Genomic DNA, 23,913 nt, shown 5'->3' with positions numbered 1-23,913 from the left:
TTTGTCGCATCTAGTCTAATTTTAAGATGTCTACGTTTAAGACTGTATTAGTAAATCTGCCCCAATACTTTTTACAGCTGAGAGTTTGCTGCAATTGTATCCAATCTAGACAATTCTCTGTGAGCTAAATAGAAAGGATGCAATCCAGCGCTGGTATGTTTAAAAGGAAATGGTATTCCAACTTTATTTCAGATCATAATAAAATCCAATACGTATGGTTGGTTGCTGCCTCTGAAACGCGTAGGCTTTTTGCTGACCGATCGCCTGTCCTTAGTCATGGCACATGGATTACAATCTGATACATTATAGCAACACAAATCCGGGCAGAGAATATATTTGGCCTGTAGATGAATTTGGTATGCAGAGGATTGCCTAGACTGGATATAAATCTACATACTCAATAATAGTAAATCATTAGCTGTGGTAGGTATAAAGTCTAGACAGGCTTTCAGCCTTTAAGGGTATGTTCACACAGGGCAGGTACGCTGCGTAAAAGCACACCGTATCCGCCCTGGTCACCGCACAGAATTCCGGCCGAAGAACCGTGCCAAATTGTGGTGCAGTTTTTCAGCCTGAATGTCCGCTGTGAAAAACTGCACGTAAAAAAAAAAAAAAAAAAAATTATACTTACCTGTAGCCATGGCAACGAGTCCCCTTGCCGTCCTACAGCCTGACCCTCTTGGGATGACGTGTGATTGGCTACAGCGGTCACATGGGTTGAAGCGTCATCCAAGGAGCCCGGCCTGGATGAAGAAGTATAGAATTCTGGGTAAGTATAAGATTTTATGTTTTTGCAGCAGAATCACAGCTTTTCCACTGCAAAAATCACAGCATCTGCTGTTAGTTTTCAAATTCAATGGGGAAAACCTGCGACAAAAATGCAGCGATTACGCAAATACATGTGGATGAGATTTGTTCAAATCTCATCTCTGCTGCTACAAAATCCGTTGCGGAAAATCCACAGTATTTACGCTACGTGTGAACCCGGCCTAATTGTAAACAAAAATATTTCAGTGACAACAAGCAGAGATATTAAATAAATCCACGATTAGGCTTTATTTACCTAAAAAAAGGCTTTGTCATTAGTTTAGTAATGCCCAATCTCCTAGTTAATCTAATAGGCGCTGTCACATTGATGCTAGTGAAAATTGAGCCCCAAAAAGTTTATTTTAAAAGTTATGAGCTTTTTTCTAAATATGCAAATGAGGCAATGCTTGACAAATGGGCATCAAGACCAGTGATTATACTGAGGTGGAGCTACCGCACAGCCTCTGACGCTGTCCTATCAGCATGAAGCTGCTTCACACAGTGTGAGAGACGGAGGCTGGAGGGAAGGGGGATCACTTCAAACAGCCATATCTCCGGCTGTGGACCACCTAGAACAGTGATTCTGTTACTATAGGATCAGACTGTGTTGCTGGGCTGGGAAGCGGAGAACTGTATCACTCCGATTGGACAGCTTCATACAGAAAAACATTACACCACCCAGAGTGAAAAGAAAGTCTCCTCCTATTTGGTATGTATAGCCAAATCAGCATATTTAGACTAAAGCTCCATAACTTTGCAAATAACCGTTTTGAAAATTACACTGTCGTTATCAGCATCATAGCACCTATTAGATTAGTTAGGAAATAGGGAATTAATAAACTACTGACAGATCCTCTTTAAAAGGGTTATCTGGGGTTTGATTGGGACAGTGGTGCAATGCCTTGCACAGCCGCTACGAAAGTAAACCATGCAAACAATTAAGAGGCTGCAACGCTGCCCCTTCATACAGCTAATTAGCGGGGTGCCGTGAGTGGGACCACAACCAATCAAATATTGATGGCCTATCTAGGCTATCCATTTTAAAAACATGGATAACCTTTTTGATCCATATGTATGGAGAGGAGTTCCTGAAACACGGGAGCGGCCACATTCATTAATAAATTCGGTGTGCCCCATGACAGATCCTATCAGTCTAGTATATCCAGCAATACAAAAATGTAACCGTACTGATTTTTGTTGCAATCTTTTTGTTAGAAGGGTCGCCTGATAAGTTGATCACAGGTGTCCCCGCTGCTGGAACCTGCAGCGATCACCTGTAATCTGTGGGAAAAGCAAGCTGCAAGTGTTAATTTTCCTACAGCGCCACCACAGGAGAAATGAAGCATTACACAGTTTCCATGGAAATCAATGGACTGTCTATGATGCACGGATGTGCTGGGTCCTTCAGAGTGAGAATTGCTCTTTTTAGTCCTGAATGGAGATTCCCCCCCACCCCATTATCTAAACACTCCCAAAGGCTGGAGTCACACACTGCGTCTTGCTGCATTTTTCGTTGTGTTGTTTGTTTTTTTTAAGGTCAAAAACATTGCTTTAAAATCTATAGTAAATTATTGAAACGTCTACATACAAAGCATTTTGTTGGTGTCATTTTAGTAAGTGGTGGTTTATTCCAAGCGCAGCATGCTCTGTATGGCGTTTTTTGTTTTGGCGTTTTCATAGGCTTCTCTGTAGGTCTCTAAAAAGGGCAAACTAAAAATGACAAAATAAAAAATGCCACCAAAAAGCTTGTAAAAAACAATGCTGGAAAAAATAGTGCGTGAAGGAGGCCTAAGGCTGGGTTCACACGTGGCGGAATTTCACTTAAATTCCGCTGCGGACACTCCGCAGCGTTAATCCGCAGCGGAGCCGTTTCTGCATTGACTTCCACTTCTATTTAGAAGTGTTCGTTTAGACGATGCGTAACATTCCGCTGCGGAGCATAGGCTGCGGAGCGGAATTTGGTGTCCGCAGCATGCTCTGTCTGTTGCGGAGCAGTGGCGGACTCATGGCGGAATTTCTCCATTGACTTCAATGGAGATTCTAAGTTCCGCAATGAAGTCCGCAGCTGTCATGCACATGTTATGTGTGCTGCGGATGCGTCTTGCTTTTTTGTCATGACATTTCTTCATTCTGGCTGGACCTATGTATTTCTAGGTCTACAGCCAGACTGAGGAAGTCAATGGGGCTCCCGTAATGACGGGATCGTTGCTAGGAGACGTCTGTAAATAGTCACTGTCCAGGGTGCTGAAAGAGTTAAGCGATCGGCAGTAACTGTTTCTGCACCCTGGACAGTGACTACCGATCCCAATATACAGCAACCTGTAAAAAAATATAAGTTCATACTTACCGAGAACTCCCTGCTTCTGTCGCCAGTCCGGCCTCCCAGGATGACGTTTCAGTCTAAGTGACTGCTGCAGCCAATCACAGGCTGCAGCGGTCACATGGACTGGCGCGTCATCCAGGGAGGTAGGGCTGGATGCCGAAAGAGGGACGCGTCACCAAGACAACGGCCGGTAAGTATGAAATTCGTTTACTTTCACCAGGGAAAGTGCTGTCCCTTCTCTCTATCCTGCACTGATAGGGAGAAGGGAAGCACTTTTCCCGCAGTCCGCAGCAGCTAGTCCGCATCAATTTACTGCACATTTTGTGCAGATCCGCAGCAGAATCTGCAACGCAGATTCTGTGCGGCATTGATGCGGACAGTTGCGGAGGAAATCCGCCACGTGTGGTCATGCCCTAATAGACTATTTGAAAATGGGCTTTCTAAACCAGACCATGAACTTTATAATAATGAATCAATATCGGAACGTTCGTCTGATAATATCGTTGGGGTAGATTTATAAAAACGGAGGCAAAAGTAGAGTAGTTGCCCATAGCAACCAATCAAGTTTTTTTTCTTTCATTAGTCTAAAGGGCCTTAGAAAAATAAGAACTGACACCTGATTGGTTTCTATGGGCAACTGCTCCACTTTTCCTTTACACCAGTATTGGTAACTCTGCCCTTTATGTCTACGGTCACCTTCTATTATTATTAGCCTGAAGCCGTATTGTATGACATGACGGCACTAGATTTGCAGACTTGTTTAGGCCTTGAAGCTCTCGTGGAATCCCAAGAGGAATTCCTGAGCATGTCCTGAGCTGCAAAAGACGAGTCCTTCACACGAGCCAACTGCACAAATAGACTTGTAGGTTGGATATTTTTTCCAGGGCTGAGCAGCTAACGCCCAATATATTTCCTTTTCCCAGATGTCACTTCCAAATGTAAAAAAGGAGGGCCGTATTTTATTGAGGGATTCCAGGGAGACTTTGCAGGCTCAGGCTGTGTTTACTATTCATGCTGATTTTTAAGAGTACAGGGAGTTTACACTTTTTCTTAATTTGCCTTACAAAATTCTAATTTTTTTTTTTTACATTTTATTTTTTTACACGCAGAATTTGACCTCCTACCTGTCCCCATTGGAGCTCAAAACAGGGACATACCTATAGGGGGTGCGGAAGTTTCAGCCTCACTTGGGCCCAACCACTCTACCACCCGAGTGCAGTTGTACCATAAGGCTCTGTTCACATAAGAGCCTCTGTTGCAGATTCCGTTGTTTTTTGTTTGTTTTTTTTCCCCCATATAAATTAGTGCAGTATGTTGCACTATTTTTCCTGGCAAAACGTCGGTCACCGTGACGGAAACCCGACAGAACCTGTTAAAGTCAATGGCTTCCATTGAGCGCCGTTGCTGTCCATCATGTGACTGATTGTGTGGCTCCAGTTTTTCACTGTCCTGCTCCTATGACAGGGAAGACCAGCGAAAAAACCCTGACGCAGATATAAACAGAGCTTTAATAACATTTGATATTTGTGTGATCATTACAGATTTAGCATCAGGACCTGGATGTTTGCGGTTACACCTCCAAGAACACTGTCCAAATTTAAAGGAAGTCAAGGAAGACCAGTCTGGGTCCCAACACTCTACCATGAACTTCTTCGTAAATACTGTTTCTGTAGCAGTTTTGTAGAAATCTGGCAAATGACACTGAGGTTAATTTCCAGCTCACTCTCATTGAAAAGCTTAGGGGGTGAGGATAATCCAGGGGGATGGAGTTTAACAATATTTGTATCCTACTGCAGACAGGATAGAGTGAGAGGCTCCTGCTGCAGTCAGTTGTCTCACAGCAAGACACAGGACAGTAAGGAAACTGGTTAACAAAGATCAGCTTTCTTTATGAAACACTCGCGGTAACCATGTACTACATAGTCTTAGTAAATGTTTTCTGTGTAATATTTTTGTGGACATACCAACAACTTCCCTTGGAATTAGAACTGATCGGTGAGGGGTTTCAGAAGTTTGACCCGCTAATATAAGCATAAACAATAATAGTTTAATAAAACGATCAAAAGTTGTTATTTTGTTGTAAAGGTGTGGTCTCATCATAGGCAACTCCTTTCAGATTGGGACTGTGGTGGCGAACGGCTACCAGACATTCACCCTGTGGATGAATGGCTGCCCATGTAATACATTGAGTGCTGGAGTCCAACATCTCCGTCTCTCTCTAGTTTAGCGTTTCCATCCATTGACCCCTTGCTGTTATTATTTGCATTTTTTATTACCTGGAGAGGTCACTGTGTGTGTTTAGGCTTGAGCATCTAGTTTGCAGTTGTTAAGCAGCAGGCTGAGGACTTATCACCTCTAACATTATCCTTTCGTGACCTGTAAATAATTGATTGGCTCTCTGTTCATTGTGGATGATAAGTACAGCAAACTGCGATCTGGACCTGTGTCAGGTTTCTGAATATTCTCAAGCACGTGCAGCATTTCCTTAAAGAGATATGGCAGACCCCTTTAAAGAGGCTCTGTCACCAGATTTTGCAACCCCTATCTGCTATTGCAGCAGATAGGCGCTGCAATGTAGATAAGAGTAATGTTTTTATTTTTTAAAAACGAGCATTTTTGGTCAAGTTATGACCATTTTTGTATTTATGCAAATGAGGCTTGCAAAAGTCCAAGTGGGCGTGTTTAAAAGTAAAAGTCCAAGTGGGCGTGTATTGTGTGCGTACATCGGGGCGTTTTTACTACTTTTACTAGCTGGGCGTTCTGACGAGAAGTGTCATCCACTTCTCTTCACAACGCCCAGCTTCTGGCAGATCACGCTGTGACGTCACTTCCCCAGGTCCTGCATCGTGTCAGACGAGCGAGGACACATCGGCACCAGAGGCTACAGTTGATTCTGCAGCAGCATCGGCGTTTGCAGGTAAGTCGATGTAGCTACTTACCTGCAAACGCTGATGCTGCTGCAGAATCAACTGTAGCCTCTGGTGCCGATGTGTCCTCGCTCGTCCGACACGATGCAGGACCTGTGAGTGACGTCACAGCGTGATCTCTCGAGAACACGCTGTCTGCACTGCCAGAAGCTGGGCGTTCTGAAGAGAAGTGGATGATACTTCTCGTCAGAACGCCCAGCTAGTAAAAGTAGTAAAAACGCCCCAATGTACGCACATAATACACGCCCACTTGGACTTTTGCAAGCCTCATTTGCATAAATACAAAAATGGTCATAACTTGGCCAAAAATGCTCGTTTTTTAAAAATAAAAACGTTACAGTAATCTACATTGCAGCGCCGATCTGCTGCAATAGCAGATAGGGGTTGCAAAATCTGGTGACAGAGCCTCTTTAAGAAAGAACATTTATTAAAGGGTAACTAAACTTTAAAAAAAATGTGTGACATGTCAGAAGTTTTGATCGGTGGGGGACCGATCACTGATACCACCACTTATTGCTAAAATGAAAGTCTAGGATTCCTTACACAGCACGCTTGGCTTTCAGAGGAAAACTGATCGAATACAGTGGCAGGGCTTATTCATAACACTTTAGGTACAAAGACTGCCTCATCACTATATAAAATTATCAACGGTGCACTATCTAGAATTATATCACCTCCGAGTCTAGAAAAATGGGTCAGAGACTTGGGACCAATTGAGCAGGATCAGTAGTTAAACTGCTATAGCAATGTCAAGAATGTATCGGTCTCTATGAATCATAAATTTATACAAATTAATATTCTACATAGACTGTATTATCCGCCTGCCCTATTATCCAAATTCGATAACAAAAACGGATCTAACTGCCATAGGTGCCAACACCCGATGGCTGATTTTCTCCACGTAATATGGACATGCTCTGCTATAAAAAAAAATTGGAATAATATCTTTTAGGAAATTGGAAACCATGTTGGTAGAAATATCCCTAAATCCCCGATTCTCGCTATTCTTAATTGCACATCAGAGTTGAAGGAAAGCAACTATAGCGGGAGACAAACTATCCTTACAACTAGATTGCTACATTTAGCTAGAGTGCCTATAGCTAGGAAGTGGGGAGCCACCCTACCCCCCACAGTCCAGGAGTGGAGAAAGCTAATGATCTTCTCAAATGCCTTTATTTGACTCAAGTTTAGTAAAAATGAGCACACTGGAAGGTGGGAGAAGATTTGTGGATCAAAGTGAGACTTATGGGTCTTTTTTTATTTTATTTATTGGGTGGTATTAATTATGGGGGGGATACAAGTTGGACACACATTTGTAATTCTGTTTTTTGTTTTTGCTAAAATTAAGATTAAAAAAAGTATTAAAAAAATAAAAAAAATAAATACTGGCACAGTCCTCACCCGAGCGCTTTTGCTGCTTTGTTTTAGAGATCCGTGGGGGTCTTAGTGTTCGGACCGCCACTGATCAAGGTTTCTGACATGTTACTATGACCTGTCACAAGTTTTTTGAAAGTTTAGTTGCCCTTTAAATGAATGGCACCCCGAACCTCAATGATGGAGCGTAAGTGTTGCTTAGGGTATGTTCACACAGCAGCATCCGTAACGGCTGAAATTACGGTGCTGTTTTCAGGAGAAAACAGCACTGTAATTTCAGCCGTAATGGCATGTGCAGGCGATTTTTGCTGCGTCCATTACGGACGTTAAATGGAGCTGTTTTTCCATGGAGTCCATGGAAAACGGCTCCATTTACGTCTGAAGAAGTGACAGGCACTTCTTTGACGCGGGCATCTTTTTTATGCCCCGCCTTTTGACAGCGGGGCGTAAAAAAAAAGCCCGTCTGCACAGAACATCGTAAGACCCATTCTAATGAATGGGCAGATGTTTGCCGACGCTTTGGAGACACTATTTGAGACGTAATTGTGAAGTGAAGGCTCATTGGCATGGCCATATTACAGAGCCGTGCTGTATGGATCTATGATACAGCATGCTATAGGCTCATACTATACCTCTGTGTGTTTCCAATATCCTAGTGATGCACAGAGTGTCTTTTCATAGCTTCCATGAGAATCTGTAAAAAAAACAAAAACCTGGCATGTTGTACCACATGCCCTATTACAGAGATATTCTGTCTGGAGGCACCACATTGTGGCCCACAGAATGCCTATAGGTTTGCATGGGTCTCTGTGAGCCAACGTACAAAGTCTGTTCATGTGGTATTGCTGTGTATATGAGCTCTTAGAGCGACACAGAATGTTTACCTGCGATACTGTTGTATAATTCTTTGGCTTCGGTCTACCCATGACTTAGGAGGAATTATATTCAGCGACCGTGAGAACGAGGGTCCCCTTTTGAATGGAGCGATTGACAAGCGTGCTCATTATCGCTCCATTCATTCTCTATGGGACTGTCCTAAATAGCACATTACGGCATTGGTCTCCAACCTGTGGCTCTCAACCCATTTTGTAACTACAACCTCTGACCGAGTATGCAGGGAGTTGTAATTTCACAACAGTTGGAGAGCCACACATTGGAGACCACTGCTCTACACACCACAAATCGAGAGGAGTCCTGAGGCCGGTGTTCCTCAAACCTTTCGTATACTGTTGAAGTAGAAAACATTAGTATACATACATTATCAGAAGATCTGCAATTACATTGCATTCAGATGGCCATAATACGGGCGCATATTAGTATCTTATGGCGGCCACGAAACCCGTACTTCCTGGGGTTCATGTAAACCGAACCTAGGTCACCATAGAACTCTAGTTTGGTTGACTTCAATTATGGGGACTCCGTGTCTTGTGGTCGCAATGCAGATGCTAAAATGTGGCCTTATTCTGTCCATCTGAGTGACACCTTGTAGTAATATCCCCCATGACACAGTTGTACGTGCTGCTGTGCGGTTTATCTCGCTGGTATGTGCTTGTGGTCAGAAGAATGAGCTTCTTAGATGAGAACTGACACGACTTGTGCCTATAAAACGCTCTTGAATGTATTTAATTGGGTATGAAGAGAGTCTGGTGCTGTGCCATGCCCCCCGGTTCTTTAGTATATTGAGAACTTTTGTTAATTGTAAAGATACTTTACCTTGCTGTTTTATACAGACACCACTGAGGTGCCGAATTATTCAATATGTCAGACTATTAGAACTGTAAAAAAATTCTCAAATTTAGTAAGAGGGGTGCGCTTTTTAATAAATTTGGCACAAATCTCACCAACTTCCCTTTCCGCTTTGACTGGAAAACCATACGCCATCGTTAGTAAATGTGCGCCATAGTTCATAATGTTTAAGGCTCTGTTTACACTTCTGTCAGATTTGACAGCAGAAGAATAGTGCTGCATGGAGTGTTATTTTTCCAGAAAAAACGACAGACCCCGCAACGAAATCCAACCGACCCCGTTATAAGTCAATAGGGTCTGTCGGGCACTTGGGATATTCGTCATACGATGGATCCAGCAATGTGCTGTGCTTTCCTGTATAGACGGGTTAGACTTATAACTGGGGTTTTAAAGTGTATTTTTTATAAACAAGTGAAGCCACACTGTATTAGGTAAGGCTGGGTTCACACGACCTATTTTCAGACGTAAACGAGGCGTATTATGCCTCGTTTTACGTCTGAAAATAGGGCTACAATACGTCGGCAAACATCTGCCCATTCATTTGAATGGGTTTGCCGACGTACTGTGCAGACGACTTGTTATTTACGCGTCGTCGTTTGACAGCTGTCAAACAACGACTTGTAAAAATACAGCCTCGTTAAAAGAAGTGCAGGACACTTCTTTGGACGTTTTTGGAGCTGTTTTCTCATAGACTCCAATGAAAACAGCTCCAAAAACGAACGTAAAAAACGCAGCGAAAACGGCGTGAAAAATGCGAGTTGGTCAAAAAAATTCTGAAAAGCAGGGTCTGTTTTCCCTTGAAAACAGCTCTGGATTTTCAGACGTTTTTGGTCACTACGTGTGCACATGCCCTAATAGCAAAAATAGGAATTCTCTATTATTTTTACTGTTTTTTATTTTTGGAGTTTCTTTAAATGCATTAGTCTTCATATCCGCATACAGGACTGGCCTGGCGGGGGAATGTTACATTCTCTGTGCTTGCCCTGGAGGGCATCCACGTGGCATTTCAAATTCATTGCATGCGATTATCAGAATGCCCCTGCAGCGAAAGAGAGGAAATTAAAAAGGGTATTCTGGGATTTTACATTTAATGTTGTTTTTTTTCTTTAGGATAGGACATCCATGTGTGATCAGTGGGGGTCACACCCTCAAAACCCCCATCAGTCAGCAGAACGAAGGAGCAGCTGAATTTTCTGGAGTGCCCCAAACCCCTCATTGCAGTATCAACACAGCAAAGCATGTTTGCACCGCTGTGTCTGGTACTGTTCACATTGCACACACGCTGTGACAGGTTTATCAGTAAAGGGGCCACAGTGCTGCCCCTTTGTGCCTGCGGATAAGCCGCCAGTGTAAAATCCTGGAAATCCCTAATATCAAATTAACAGTTGGTATATATGCAATTACCTAATATATTTTTGAAAGCGTGCCTCATTCTCAAACTTTTGTGTATATGCTGTTGCCTGCATGATAATTTATGTCACTAACACATGGAACTAGACTTTCTGGATTGAAGCGTTTTTACTGTATATTCATAGAAGTCAAAACTAGGACCCTCCGTGCTAACCGCTGAGCCAAATCTCCAAATGCTAAAATTACGAAATTTCTGCAACCACCACAAGGGGGAGCTCACTAAAGACAGATGAGCTGGGGAAGCAGGACTCACAGGCTTTCTCTGTGAGTCCTGGCAGCAGATAAACAAGCTCTGCTTAATAATGTGCATGTAACTGTTAATAAATGTGGTTTTTACCCCTGGAGACTAAAATTTTTGGTCTGTGCAGCCCCTCCGGCATCATCTTCTGAATTCATTACTATGGGCCATATGTTCCTAATTGTGTTGCCCTGAAATACAGTCTCCTCTGGTTGTGTATATAGGTATTTATTTTTATTTTTTTCGAAAGAAACAACTGAATGTGGGGCTTATTCCACCACAAGCCCCCCACTCCCTGACAGCAGGGTCCAGCGCTCGTTCACTCCCACCCATCCCTTGTAGGAGAAAAGGGGCATCTTTTCAGTATTGTAATGATATAGGTTCCCATTTAGAGGCCGAGCCAACTATGTCTCAGTATTTTTAGAAATGTTTGCTACAATTTTACTTTTTCATGGAAAAAAATAGTTCTGAATGTTACAGAATATTTTTGAAAAATGCCCAGCGGAATATTAGAAGCAAAACTGAATAAACATCGGTCTGGTCGTCTGATCCTTTGTAGTTGTATTTAGATAAAATGAAACTTCTAGTACGGAAGGCTCTGTTTTTATAAGTCTTCTGCTGTAAATACAGACCTCGTTCAGATGCCGCTTCTCAGCTGGTGTTTCCCATCCTTGTGTTACTTATCTGGGATGTTGAGGTCAGTTGTGTGTAAATATTTCATGGAGCACAGATGGAAGCTCGATTTCTGGACTTTTTTGAAGCATTAACCTGTTAACAGCTGGAAACTTGATATACAGCTAGACTTCGTCATGACAGAATTAATATGTCAGTGATATCCTGGAGCAAGGCCCGATGTCTGTGGAGGCCTCTGGGCAAACAGACCGTAATATCACTATGGCAATGTTATAATGTCACTGTTGTGTTCACACTATGGTAATATATGGGCACTGTTGGTTGAAACTGTATGGTGGTGGTATTTAACCACTATTGGGGAAATATTGGGCCTCCTTTATCAAAACTGATGAGAAAGATAGCAGACATTCAGAGTGCAGCTTTGAAGGGATTTTGCCATAATCCATATTTCTTACCTATCCACAGGATAGGGGATATATATTCTAAGGGGTCCGACCACTGGGACACCCACCGATCACGAGAACAGGCTTGCCTTGCCGTTCCTGGGAGCCCCAAAGGAATGGAGCAGTAGTGCGCATTATTGGCCACCGCACCATTCATTTCTGTGGCGTCTCATTTAATTGAATGTATGGTTATTCCATGAACAGCAGGATGTATAGCATAGCCGTTGTGCAGGGTAACGGTCTCTGGTCCGTTCAGGTTTTCGGTGAGAGTCCCAGAGTTTGGACCACCACCAAATCCTATCAATTATGCCATCACTTTTTATGACCAAGAAAACACCTTCTAAAAAGAACCTGTCACCTCTCCGGACATGTCTGTTTTAGTAAATAGTTGTATTCCCCATGGACCCTTCCTACAAATTTATGAATAAATTTACAACTGGGTGTTATTAGTTGGGGGCGTGTCTCTACAAAGACTGACACTGTCCAATCAGTACTGACAGAATGAGACTGTGAAGGGACACGCCCCTATGACAAGGGAAATAGTAACACCTAGTTGTCAGTTTATTCATAAATTTTTAGGAAGAATAACAGAGGAACGGCACAACGCAGAGTTCTACGAAAATATGTTCTAGATTTGTTGTTTCATGGGGAATACAAATCTTTACTAAAATTGACATGTCAGGAGAGGTTCTCTTTAAGGGCTAAAATTCCCATGATTACCCACTCCCCTCTGACAACAATGGGCCATTCTGCAGCCAAAATCTAGCACTGTATACATTCTCCTATCCCCACCGTATCACATCTTCAATTAAAACGCAAGGTAAGACACAACTGGATGTTTACAGGAACAGATCCAGATCATATGATGTTTCGTTAGATACGTGCACGGCTTGTAGAGCCGTTTATTATCTTAACCCATTGTGTTCTGCAACTGTCCGGAAAATGATGAGTCGGGGAAAAAGATTCAAAATGCGTCATGTTGTAGTAATTTATTCTAGCAGTGAACACACTTAATATTTTTGTGGATTGGTCCAGTGTGTAGCATCTGGTATTGTTGGCAGAGATGTGGGAATTTCCTATTCTTCACTAACCAAAGTGCTATAAGAAGAAGTTTCATAATACTCTTGAATTTCAAATTATTGTAACGTTGGTCCCGGTAATAAATTCTATGCTTCTTATGGGACTAAGAACTATTGTTTGAATTGCATCACATGACGAGGTCAAATGTGCAGTTGTTGTAGGGGGATCTTGTTTCCCCGCGCGTCATGTGACCCTTCTCCGCTAATTGACCTACGGAGAAAAGGGGCATATGTAAGCAGCATTTTACCAGCCTACTTAATGGCACGTTGGGCGGTCATTCAGTGGTCACCATTGCACCCTCCTTGTTCAGCATCAATATGCTATAATGCAAATGGATCTGTCCTGTTTATTTCACCACTTAAATTACAGTTCTTCAATTTGTATAGAGATCTAAGAATAAAATCTGTACACCGGGACGTCAGAACAAGTTGGGAAGATCCCCTGCTTGAAACCCACCAAATATTAGCCAGCTCTGAGAAACGTTGCAAAGAAAAGCTCCGCTCTGGAGGACTCAAAGACCATGAATTACAGGAAAAAAAGTGCCCAATGGTCCAGATAGCCCAATAATGCAGTTCAGAATGAAAAAGTGCCATGCTGGATTATTTTAACACTTACCTGATATTCCAGCAGTTGATCCGGAGCGCTGCACAACTGCGTCCATCCGGGGTCTTTTAATAGGGGACTCGATAAATAATGAAATACATTTTTATTGTCTCTCGTGTTTATTATTAGGACCCGTCAGGCTACCCAACTATCCAATAGTTTGGAATAAGAAATAATCTGGTTGTCCATTGGGTTCAATGTCTGACTGCAATTTCTTGGGCCCACCCTTTATCTTTACAGAACATGTCCACTATTATTTCATCTTAATTTTCGTCATCGTCGTACACACGTGACAGATCATCAATAAGGTCTAATCCACTTCATCTACCTGGATTCCCATTAGCCGCTCAGTGTTTAGGCTGGAACCATGATTTCTTCCATGGTATCTGGCGCTGATGGTTCTCCAGAGAGCAGCATCTCCCTGCTGTTCTATTGTTATCATTTCTAAACACACCGCTCAACCCAGCACCAATTTTTATGTCGAATGTGGTGGATAAGGCTTAATTCACTTCTGTGTTCTGTCTGTTTTTTAACAACTATGAGAAGAGGAAAACGGACGACGCACGGATACAACATGGACATTTATATGGATGAAAAATATTTTTTTTTGCCAACACAAATCAGACTTGCTTGTGTGAATAAGGCCTAAGGAAGGCTGGTTAGAGCTCCAGTCCCCTGCAGGATATAGACCAGGCAAATGTTATATGGAGCAGGTACAAATACTGATGAGCAGCCACTCACACACATCATCCCGAGGGGGTGGATGCTAAGGGTATGTTCAAAGCACTGATTTCTCTTTTGGAAGGATTTGCCCAAGAATTCACAACAGAATCCTGCATGTGGCTGCCGGGCGTGGTTTTCCAAAATGTCACTTTTTTTCAGCGACAGATTCTAAATCCAAAATGGAAAAATCCACACCGTATAAAATTCTGTGCAGATTTCCATTTGAAATGAATGCGACACGGATTGTTGGTAGATTTTACAGCGGTATAGGCGCCGACATTTGTACGAAAATCCGTCATGTGGATGAGGCCTCAATGTTGGATTTGCATTCAGATAAGGCTTCTATAGGGTTCCAGTTACGTGCTGTGTAGGATGTCGGCTTACAGTATATTAACCCTTGGAATAAGGAGTCCCAGATATTCTAGCTGATCCCATAAACATTGCTATCGAAATGCTGTATCGGAACTGCATTATGAGCAAGTAGGGGTGCAGGGAATTGGCCAAAGGGTTTGCTTCATTCTGTATTATGATATAATAATTTTACAGACTCCTCTACCCTGTCTCATGTTGGCTGATAAAGCCAGAGAGGAAAATACCTCCTCTGACAGCCCCCCCCCCCCCTCGCGCACATCTATTTCCTTCCTGAAAATCAGCTGATATCCGAACTCTGGCTTACTACATGTTATTTATCCCCAACTACCTGCTCTGTATAAGAACAGATAAGCTGTATACATGAATATAATGAAGTGTAAACTCTTGGCGTCTTATACGTAGACATGAACCTAAAATAATTCTGTTGTAATGGTTAAAAACGGCTTCACCTTAATGACAATATGCTGAACCAGGATGACGTTGCCTTTTGTGGGGTCCCCTATTAAAATTGCCGTCTGCAGGGTATTAACACTGCTTGCTACGGGTCCCCCCCAACGATGGCTGTCATGAAACCCGGCCATAACAAAGCTCCTTCATTGGACGCCCATGACCGTGCCTGTCACATCCATTTGTAACAGGTTCGCTACCCATGACCTTGACCAATAGGGGTTCTCCCCTTTGGACAATCCCGACTTGTTAGAAGGTTCCCTTTACAATAAGCTGATCATAAAGCGTCCCCCCTGCCGAGACCCCCAGTGATCAGCTGTAATCTGTGGAGAAGTCTGGCAGTAAGGGTTCAATTTCCCTGCAGCGCCACCATGGGGGCAATTAAAGTGGTTATCCCAATCCTATCTCAAACGGCAGCAAACCTACATTTATGAACTTAACTAAATACCTTCCTTTTTATAAATTCGAATCTTTAGATATATTGTCCTGCGACACTCTGGGTTCCTCTCTTTGCTCGGTGCCCATTCTCTAGGGTTTCTGCTGCTGCCCTGCAGCGGTTGCCGGCCTTGTGCCGTTTTCTTGGAATCCTCTGTTGTGGAGGATGGCCGGGTTCTCGAGAGCTCTCCTTTTGATGCCTGCGCATTAGCGCCTGGTCCGGCCACCTCTTTCCAGCTCCATAGCGGTGTATGGATGACTCCAGAGCATGCGCAGTAGCACTGCCGACCTTACGTAGCCTGATACTGCCGATGCTGCTATGGAGGTTGTATATAGCCGCATCAGGAGCGCGCATGTTCATGCCAGCGGTGCAATGTCATCATCACATCGCCGTTGGCCTAAACTTTCAAAGTATCACCCAGCATAAACAGCAGCAAACCAGGCAGTGGAGCCAAGCGGCAGCCAAGATACGTAGGTGAACGGGGAGATGGGACAACCGGTTCAAGTATTACTGTTCCCAATCATATCAATGTGTAATGCAGGACTGGATATGTCCCTCATAGCGAGAGACGGTCTTTGTAACTTCTTGCCACTCTAGATATGGATCCTGAACAGGGGACCCCCTCTATTAACTCAAAATTCCCCAATAGGGTGTATGAAAATGGGTTTTCTAAAGTGAATAACTGTCCATAGACAAATATTTCTAGTCCTCTGGAAAATTTGTTATACAGAATACGGTATATGTCATATTTTTTATTTTATTTTTTATTGCATTGTAATAAGTATAATTGAATAATTACATTCAATCCTGAGGGGAATCCATGACTGGTTTTATATCCGTGCTTCGATCATGTCTAGCCACTAAAATCTTTTGAAGTTCATCCAATATGAGACCATTTTGTCCCACTAGACACAGAGATTTTGTACAGACGATGTTAATTCTGCGTCTCTGACTGTAAACCTGCACTCTATAACCGACTGCTTCTATCAATACTAATAACTGCGGCGCTGATATTTTGATAGATTTATTTTAACATCTTGAATAAAAGCAACTTTTCAATTAGACACCTGACAAAAATGTGGCACAGCGCTGTCCTGCCCCTTCAGACCCCCCACCAAACGGATGTTGTCTGTGATAGGTTAACCCCTTTTAACTCAGGGGGATTGTCTATCCTGCATACAATGGCAGCAAACCTTCATAATTGGGTCTATTCAGGATTTCACCCTATACACTTTTCACTGACCGCTAGCAGAGATCTTGAAAATAGTGAGAAATTGAAATGCAAAGCATAGTAGAAAGTTTCAGAATCTATTCTCTGACTAACAGAGCCATTTATTTCCATAAATGCAGTAAATCTCCACCATTTAACAGCAGGTAATTTTTAGATTCAACATTTTTCGCTGGTTAACTATTTAATATATCTTTATAGTGGTCGGGGCTTCGTCTTTATGATAGAGATCCAAATCCCTAGACACCGTTAAAAAATTGACTACCTGCAGCTACCACTAGGGGAAGCTTACTGCATACTATTTATACATTAAAACTCAATAATAACACAGTATGCCGTAAACTCCCTCTAGTGGCGACTGTAGGTAGTCCGAATGTTATTTAATACAGGTCACATTCATTAAAAATTAAACCAAACATATTTTTTTGCAGTACGGTTGCTATAGTCAGCTATTCTTCTTTTTTTCTTTTTTTTTTCCTCTATCCATTACAGGTCTTCTCTCAATACTCTCCATAGAGTTACAGTGAAATATGTATTATATCACAGGCAGAATTCTTTCATGTAGCAAAAAGCTATTTTATGGATGATAAAATTATAAATTATTTTTCTCTGCAGGGATGGAGGCAGGTTCGGTGGTACGTGCAATGTTTGATTTTAGCCCCAGTGTGTCGGAGGAGCTGACACTCTTTGCTGGAGATGTCATTGAAGTTCTCAATGTAATAGATGAATTTTGGCTGCTGGGGAATAAAGAAGGAATCACAGGTACAGTCCCTTTTTAATTTTGCTTTGTTTTATCCCTAAATCTTTTATATAATTATTGATCTTCTAATACAACAATCATTTCTGAGTATAATGTCAGGCGGGTGTCTACACAGCAGACTTTCACACTTGCACAATAGTTTATTTTTGCTTTTGTATATAAATGTGGTTATATTTCATAATGATTATTTTGCTCGTTTTCATGTAGCACAGAAACCCAGAGTTCCAAAATTGTTGCAAAATTGAGGGAAATAAATACATGCAGTACCACTGATGACCACCAGGAGCTGCACAGAGACTTCCATTTTAAACTCTTCTTTTTATTTCCTCGTTCCCGTTTCACTAGTTTTTTTTATGTCATGAAGTCAATCACTAGAAATTTTTTGTCAGGCTTAATTACTAAATGCAGTTTAGGTTTTTTTTTTGTGCTATTGATGAAATTGTGTGCAGATAGTATTTAAATTTTGAGAATGGAATAACAAAATGTGAACTGCACAGACTAATGGGACCTGTTAAAAAGTTTCCTTTTTTTATGGAAACAAAGCTTAGTCATCATATAATGAAAAGTTCTGTAACTTTCTAATATATGCCACATTCCAAGAGCCACAACTTTTTTTTTTTTTCCCATCGACGTAGCTGTATAATGTTGTTGTGTTTTTTTAAAGACCATTTCTCCTTTTTATTAGGTTACATCTCCAGTATTTGAGAACTTTTATTAACTGTGGGTAATTTTTTTATTTTTTTTTCCTTTAAAAGCATGTTTTATGGAAAAAAGTCCTTTTGTGTTGCTGCATTCTGAGAGACCGTACTTTCTTATTTCTTCATTGACGTAGCTGTATAAGAGCTTGTTTTTTGCGCTGTGAGTTGTTGTTTTTTGTAGGCACCATTTTGCGGTACATATAATTTATAGTTTACGCAGGGAGATATGCCGCCGAATAGCGACTCTCTCCTTTTTTTTGCCGCTTAAAATATCAGATTAGCCGATGAATGTTTGCTCGTTCATTGGCTGATCGTTGCCCTGCGTATAAAGGGCAATGATTTGGAATTAGCAATTGTATGAATGCTCGTTTGCCGAATTATTGGCCCATGTAAAAGGGTCTTCGGACAAGGTGGACTCTCGGCTCACTGAGGGATCCGGTTACTGCTGCCCATAGACGTCTACGGAGAGGGGAGGAGAGAGCAGGAGCAGTGTTAGAGAGAGTCAGAGAGACATACAGAGATGCTGTCGCATCTTCTAGTAAGTGTTACATCTCGCTGCACTGCTGGATTCTTAGCTACACTACTCATTACTGCCATATAATCCCCCTTGTGCTGCTGCAGTGTGTGTGGTGTATAGAAGACATGATAGCACTTAAAACTATATCCGATAAAACTGAGAATTTGAGAGAGAGCCTGCAGACAGATGGGGAAACTGCTAAAAAAAAAAAAAAATGCAGAATACAAGTCATATAATGGCCAGAAATAGTGTTTTTTTTTATTAGGTACACACATATGACAACTTCTTCTGAAAAGTCTCCTAAAAGGTTAGGTACGCGTTAAGCTTTATTTATATAAAACCAGGACGACCCCTTTAAGCCCTTGGCGTATATTGGTTTTTTTTTCGTCGGCCGTTCAGAGTAGTTCTTCTGAAGCGCCGCCTTTTCACGTCGGAACTTCAGAAGAACTTTCCCCACATCGTGCGGGGATCTCCTGTTGCTAACCGCCTCGGGCTTCAGAGCAACGATCGGAGACCACTAGCAGCGTTCTCCGATCATATTCAACCCGTCAGATACGGCGCTCAATAGCAAGCGCCGCATCTGAGTGATTTTAGAGGAGGAAACTCCCTCTCCCACCCCACTGGCATCCCCGCGTGCTTCGCGTGGTACCGATGGGTTCTATGGCAGCTTGGGGCCTAACAAAGGTCCCCAGTTCTGCCTTTAATGATTGCCTGTTCGGTCATGCCTCTAGCATAGCCGAACAGGTGCCTGTCAGTTTTACACTGACCGGCAATAATACAATGCAATACAGAAGTATTGCAGTGTATTATAAGGCTGGATTCACACGAGCATGTTCGGTCCGTAATGGACGGACGTATTTCGGCCGCAAGTCCCGGACTGAACACACTGCAGGGAGCCGGGCTCCTAGCATCATAGTTCTGTACGATGCTAGCAGTCCCTGCCTCTCCGTGGAACTATTGTCCCGTACTGAAAACATGATTACAGTACGGGACAGTTGTCCGGCAGGGACTCCTAGCAACGTAATGTGCTCGTGTGAATCCAGCCTAATAGCGATCAAAAGTTTGCACAGTAAAGTCCCCCAGTGGGACTAAAAATAAAGTTAAAAAAAAAGTTAAATAAAGTTTGAAATAAATAAATGTCCCAAGTAAAAAAATAAATAAAGCCCCCCACTTTCTCCCCTTACAAAATACTTTATTATGAAAAAAAGTAAAAAGTTACTCTTATTTGGTATCGCCGCGTCCGTAACAAACCCAACTATAAAACTATTACATTATTTAACCCGCACGATGAACGCCCTAAAAAATATAATAAAAACAACGCCAGAATTGCTGTTTGCTGTTCATCCCGCCTTCAAAAGAATTTGATAAAAAGTGATCACACCGTCGCATGTACTCCAAAATGGTACCAATAAAAACTACAAGTCGTCCCGCAAAAAAAAGGCCCTCATACAGCTGCATCAGTCAAAAAATAAAAGTTCTGGCTCTTATAATATGGCGACACAAAAGCAAATTATTTTGAAAACAATTTGTTTTTACTGTGTAAAAGTAGGAAAACATAAAAGAAATCCATATAAATTTGGTATCGCCGCAATCGTAACGACCCGCTGAATAAAGTTATGTTATTTATACCACACGGTAAACTGAGTAAAATTAAGACGCAAAAAAAATTTTGTTTTCCTGTACCCCAATAAAAAAAGTTAGTAAAAAGTTAATCAATAAATTATATGTACCCCAAAATGGTGCTATTATAAAATACAACTTGTCCCGCCAAAAAAAAGTTCTTATACAGCCGACACAAAAATAAAAAAGTTCTAGATCTTTGAATGAGACGATGGAAAAACGTACACAATTCAGAGGCGTAGCTAGGTTCTCCAGCATCCGGGGCAAAGATTCAGTTTGGCGCCCCCCCCCCCAACCTCTTTCCCGACATCTCCTTCCCCCTCGCCGTGTTTGTTTTCTCTACCAGTCGACGTGTCATTTCTTTTTATGTAACGCGAGCATAAAAATATTTGTACATTTCACAAGCAATATGGTTCTATACACAACACCAGAACCAAGCTCGGTACATAAATACAGCCCCAGAACCAAGCTCAGTACATATATACAGCCCCGGAACCAAGCTCAGTACATAAATACAACGCCAGCACAAATACAGCTCAATTTAGTGCAACCCCTGCCGTATAGGTGTGTACGGCGTAAAACTACAGCTCCCAGCATGGCCAGAACAATGATAAGGATATGCTGGGAGATGCCGTTTCACAAAAAATAAATCCTATCATAATCATCTCGCTGCAGATCATACAGTGACTGCAGTGCTGATTAGAGGCAGAATAAACATTTACATTAAGTGACTCACCGGTGACGTCTCAGATTCTAGTTCTTTTTCTCCATCCAGTCCAGACCTCTATGGCGGCTTCTCCCGGTCACAGACCATTTCTGCAGTTTGCCGCTCAGATGTCTTCAGCTTCTCACTTTTCCAACATTTCTACACTTATAAATAAATATAAAGTTATCATTATACCACACACTACGCCCCTAAATATAATAGCGCCATACACTGCACCTCTAATTATAATAGCACCATACACAGTGTCACACACACACACACACTGTGCCCCCTGTAGATAGTGCCTGCCATAGAGCCCCTGTAGATAGTGCCTGCCATAGAGCCCCTGTATATAGTGCCCCCATACAGACCACCCCTGTATAGTGTCCCACAAATAACTCCCCCTATAGTGCTCTACAGATAGCCCACCCCTGTATATAGCCCCCTGTAGATATAGCCCACCCCTGTATATAGAGCTCTACAGATAGCCCAACCATGTATGTATCCCCCCTGTAGATATAGCCCACCCCTGTATATAGTGCTCCACATATAGTCCACCCCTGTATATAGTGCTCCACTAGATAGTCCACCCCTGTATAAAGTGCTCCACAGATAGCCCACCCTTGTATATAGTATATACAGGGGTGGGCTATCTGTGGAGCACTATATACAGGGGTGGACTATATGTACAAGGGGGCTATATACAGGGGTGGGCTTTCTGTGGAGCACTATAGGGGGAGCTATTTGTGGGATACTATATACAGGGGTGGGCTATATCTACAGGGGGACTATATACAGCAGTGGGCTATATCTACAGGGGGACCATATCTACAGGGCTGGGCTATACACAGGGGGGCTAAGTCTACACAGGGGGGCTATACACAGGGGGGCTATATCTACAGAGGGGGGCTATATACAGGGGGAATATATCTACAGGGGGGCTATATCTACAGGGCTGGGCTATATACAGGGTGACTATGTCTACAAGGGGGGCTATAAACTGGGGTGGGCTATATCTACAGGGGGGCTATATACTGGGCGACTATATCTACAGGGGGGGCTATAAACTGGGGTGGGCTTTATACTGGGCGACTATCTACAGGGGGGGCTATAAACTGGGGTGGGCTATATACAGGGTGACTATATCTACAAGGGGGGCTATAAACTGGGGTGGGCTATATCTACAGGGGGGCTATATACTGGGCGACTATATCTACAGGGGGGGCTATAAACTGGGGTGGGCTTTATACTGGGCGACTATCTACAGGGGGGGCTATAAACTGGGATGGGCTATCTATGGAGCACCATATACAGGGGTGGGCTATATGTACAGGGGGCTATATACTATATAGCCCCCCCTGTAGCTATAGCCCACCCCTGTATATGGTGCTCTATAGACAGCCCACTCCAGTATATAGCCCCCCCTGTAGATATAGTCGCCCAGTATATAGCCCAGCCCTGTAGATATAGCCCAGCCCTGTAGATATAGCCCAGCCCTGTAGATATAGCCCAGCCCTGTAGATATAGCCCAGCCCTGTAGATATAGCCCAGCCCTGTAGATATAGCCCAGCCCTGTAGATATAGCCCAGCCCTGTAGATATAGCCCACCCCTGTAGATAGCCCACCCCTGTATATAGCCCACCCCTGTATATAGCCCCCCCCCCTCTGTAGATATAGCCCCCCTGTGTAGATATATTCCCCCTCTGTTGATATAGCCCCCCTGTAGATATATTCCCCTCTTTAGATATAGTTCCCCTGTATATAGCCCACCCCTGTATATAGCCCCCCCCCCTGTGTAGATATAGCCCCCTGTGTAGATATAGCCCCCTGTGTAGATATAGCCCCCCTGTGTAGATATAGCCCCCCTGTGTAGATATAGCCCCCCTGTAGATATATTCCCCTCTGTAGATATAGCCCCCCTGTAGATATATTCCCCCTCTGTAGATATAGCCCCCCTGTAGATAGACACCCCCAGTAGACAAAGTCCCCCCCGTGTAGACAAAGTCCCCCCTCCCCCCGCAGATACAGCCGCACACTTCTATTACATTTAAAAAAAATAAAAAAAATATTCAAACTCACCTTATTCCCGCTCCCACGCCGTCCGGCAGCCATGGAGACCTGCTCTCTTCTGCGCAGGTCTCCAGGGGGTTGAACACAGCGTCTATGAAAGGCGCTGATTGGCTGGGCAGGATGACTTTCCCTGCCAGTCAGTCAGCGCCTTTCATCGACGGAAGCGTGACTGGTACAAAAGGTACCAGTCGCTTCATTCGTGGAGAGGCGCTGAATGGCCGGGCACGGAACGTGCCCGGTCATTCATTGCTTCTAATTGTACCTGTGTCCTTGCGACACAGGTACAATTATAGTGCAGGAGGTGGGGGCGCTGGCGCCCCCCTCTGAACTGCGCCCGGGGCACGTGCCCCGCCTGCCCCCCCCCCCTAGCTACGCCCCTGCACAATTGCTCAGTCATTAAGGTTTAAATTACCTTCGGTATTAAGGGGTTAACGTTGATTATTGTTTGCATAGCTGTCAGAATTGTTTGTTTATTTAATGTGTAACTTCCATGTTTGTAGGGCAGTTTCCTGTAAGTTTTGTGGAAGCGCTGACAATCCCGACTATGAAACATGGAGAGAAAATGTATGTCTGCATTAGTGACTTTACCTCTCATGAGCCGGGAGCGCTCTCATTCCAAAGAGGTAATGACCTACCAATATGTTCAGACTGTAACTTGTTTCTTGGGTGGCAATTTGTCTTTTTAAATTGTCATTTTTTTATTTATTCTTTTTGGCTGGTACTATTACCAATAAGGCTCTGTTCACACTGCC

General features: G+C 43.0%; 1 protein-coding gene across 2 annotated transcripts in view; it reads left to right on the top strand.

The window, feature by feature from the left end:
* Window positions 1-23,913, top strand: part of DNMBP (dynamin binding protein) — a 98,224-nt gene that overhangs the window by 17,759 nt on the left and 56,552 nt on the right. For both annotated transcript variants that reach the window (XM_075843095.1, XM_075843093.1), the window contains exons 2-3: window positions 17,406-17,552; window positions 23,662-23,784. In XM_075843095.1, the coding sequence (XP_075699210.1) occupies window positions 17,408-17,552; window positions 23,662-23,784 (268 nt within the window). In that variant the 5' untranslated portion in view covers window positions 17,406-17,407. The remainder of the gene's footprint in view (window positions 1-17,405; window positions 17,553-23,661; window positions 23,785-23,913) is intronic.

This window comes from Rhinoderma darwinii, chromosome 11, assembly GCF_050947455.1.
Source record: "Rhinoderma darwinii isolate aRhiDar2 chromosome 11, aRhiDar2.hap1, whole genome shotgun sequence".
In the NCBI taxonomy this organism is placed as follows: domain Eukaryota; kingdom Metazoa; phylum Chordata; class Amphibia; order Anura; family Rhinodermatidae; genus Rhinoderma; species Rhinoderma darwinii.
This window is presented reverse-complemented; position numbering and strand designations above follow the sequence as displayed.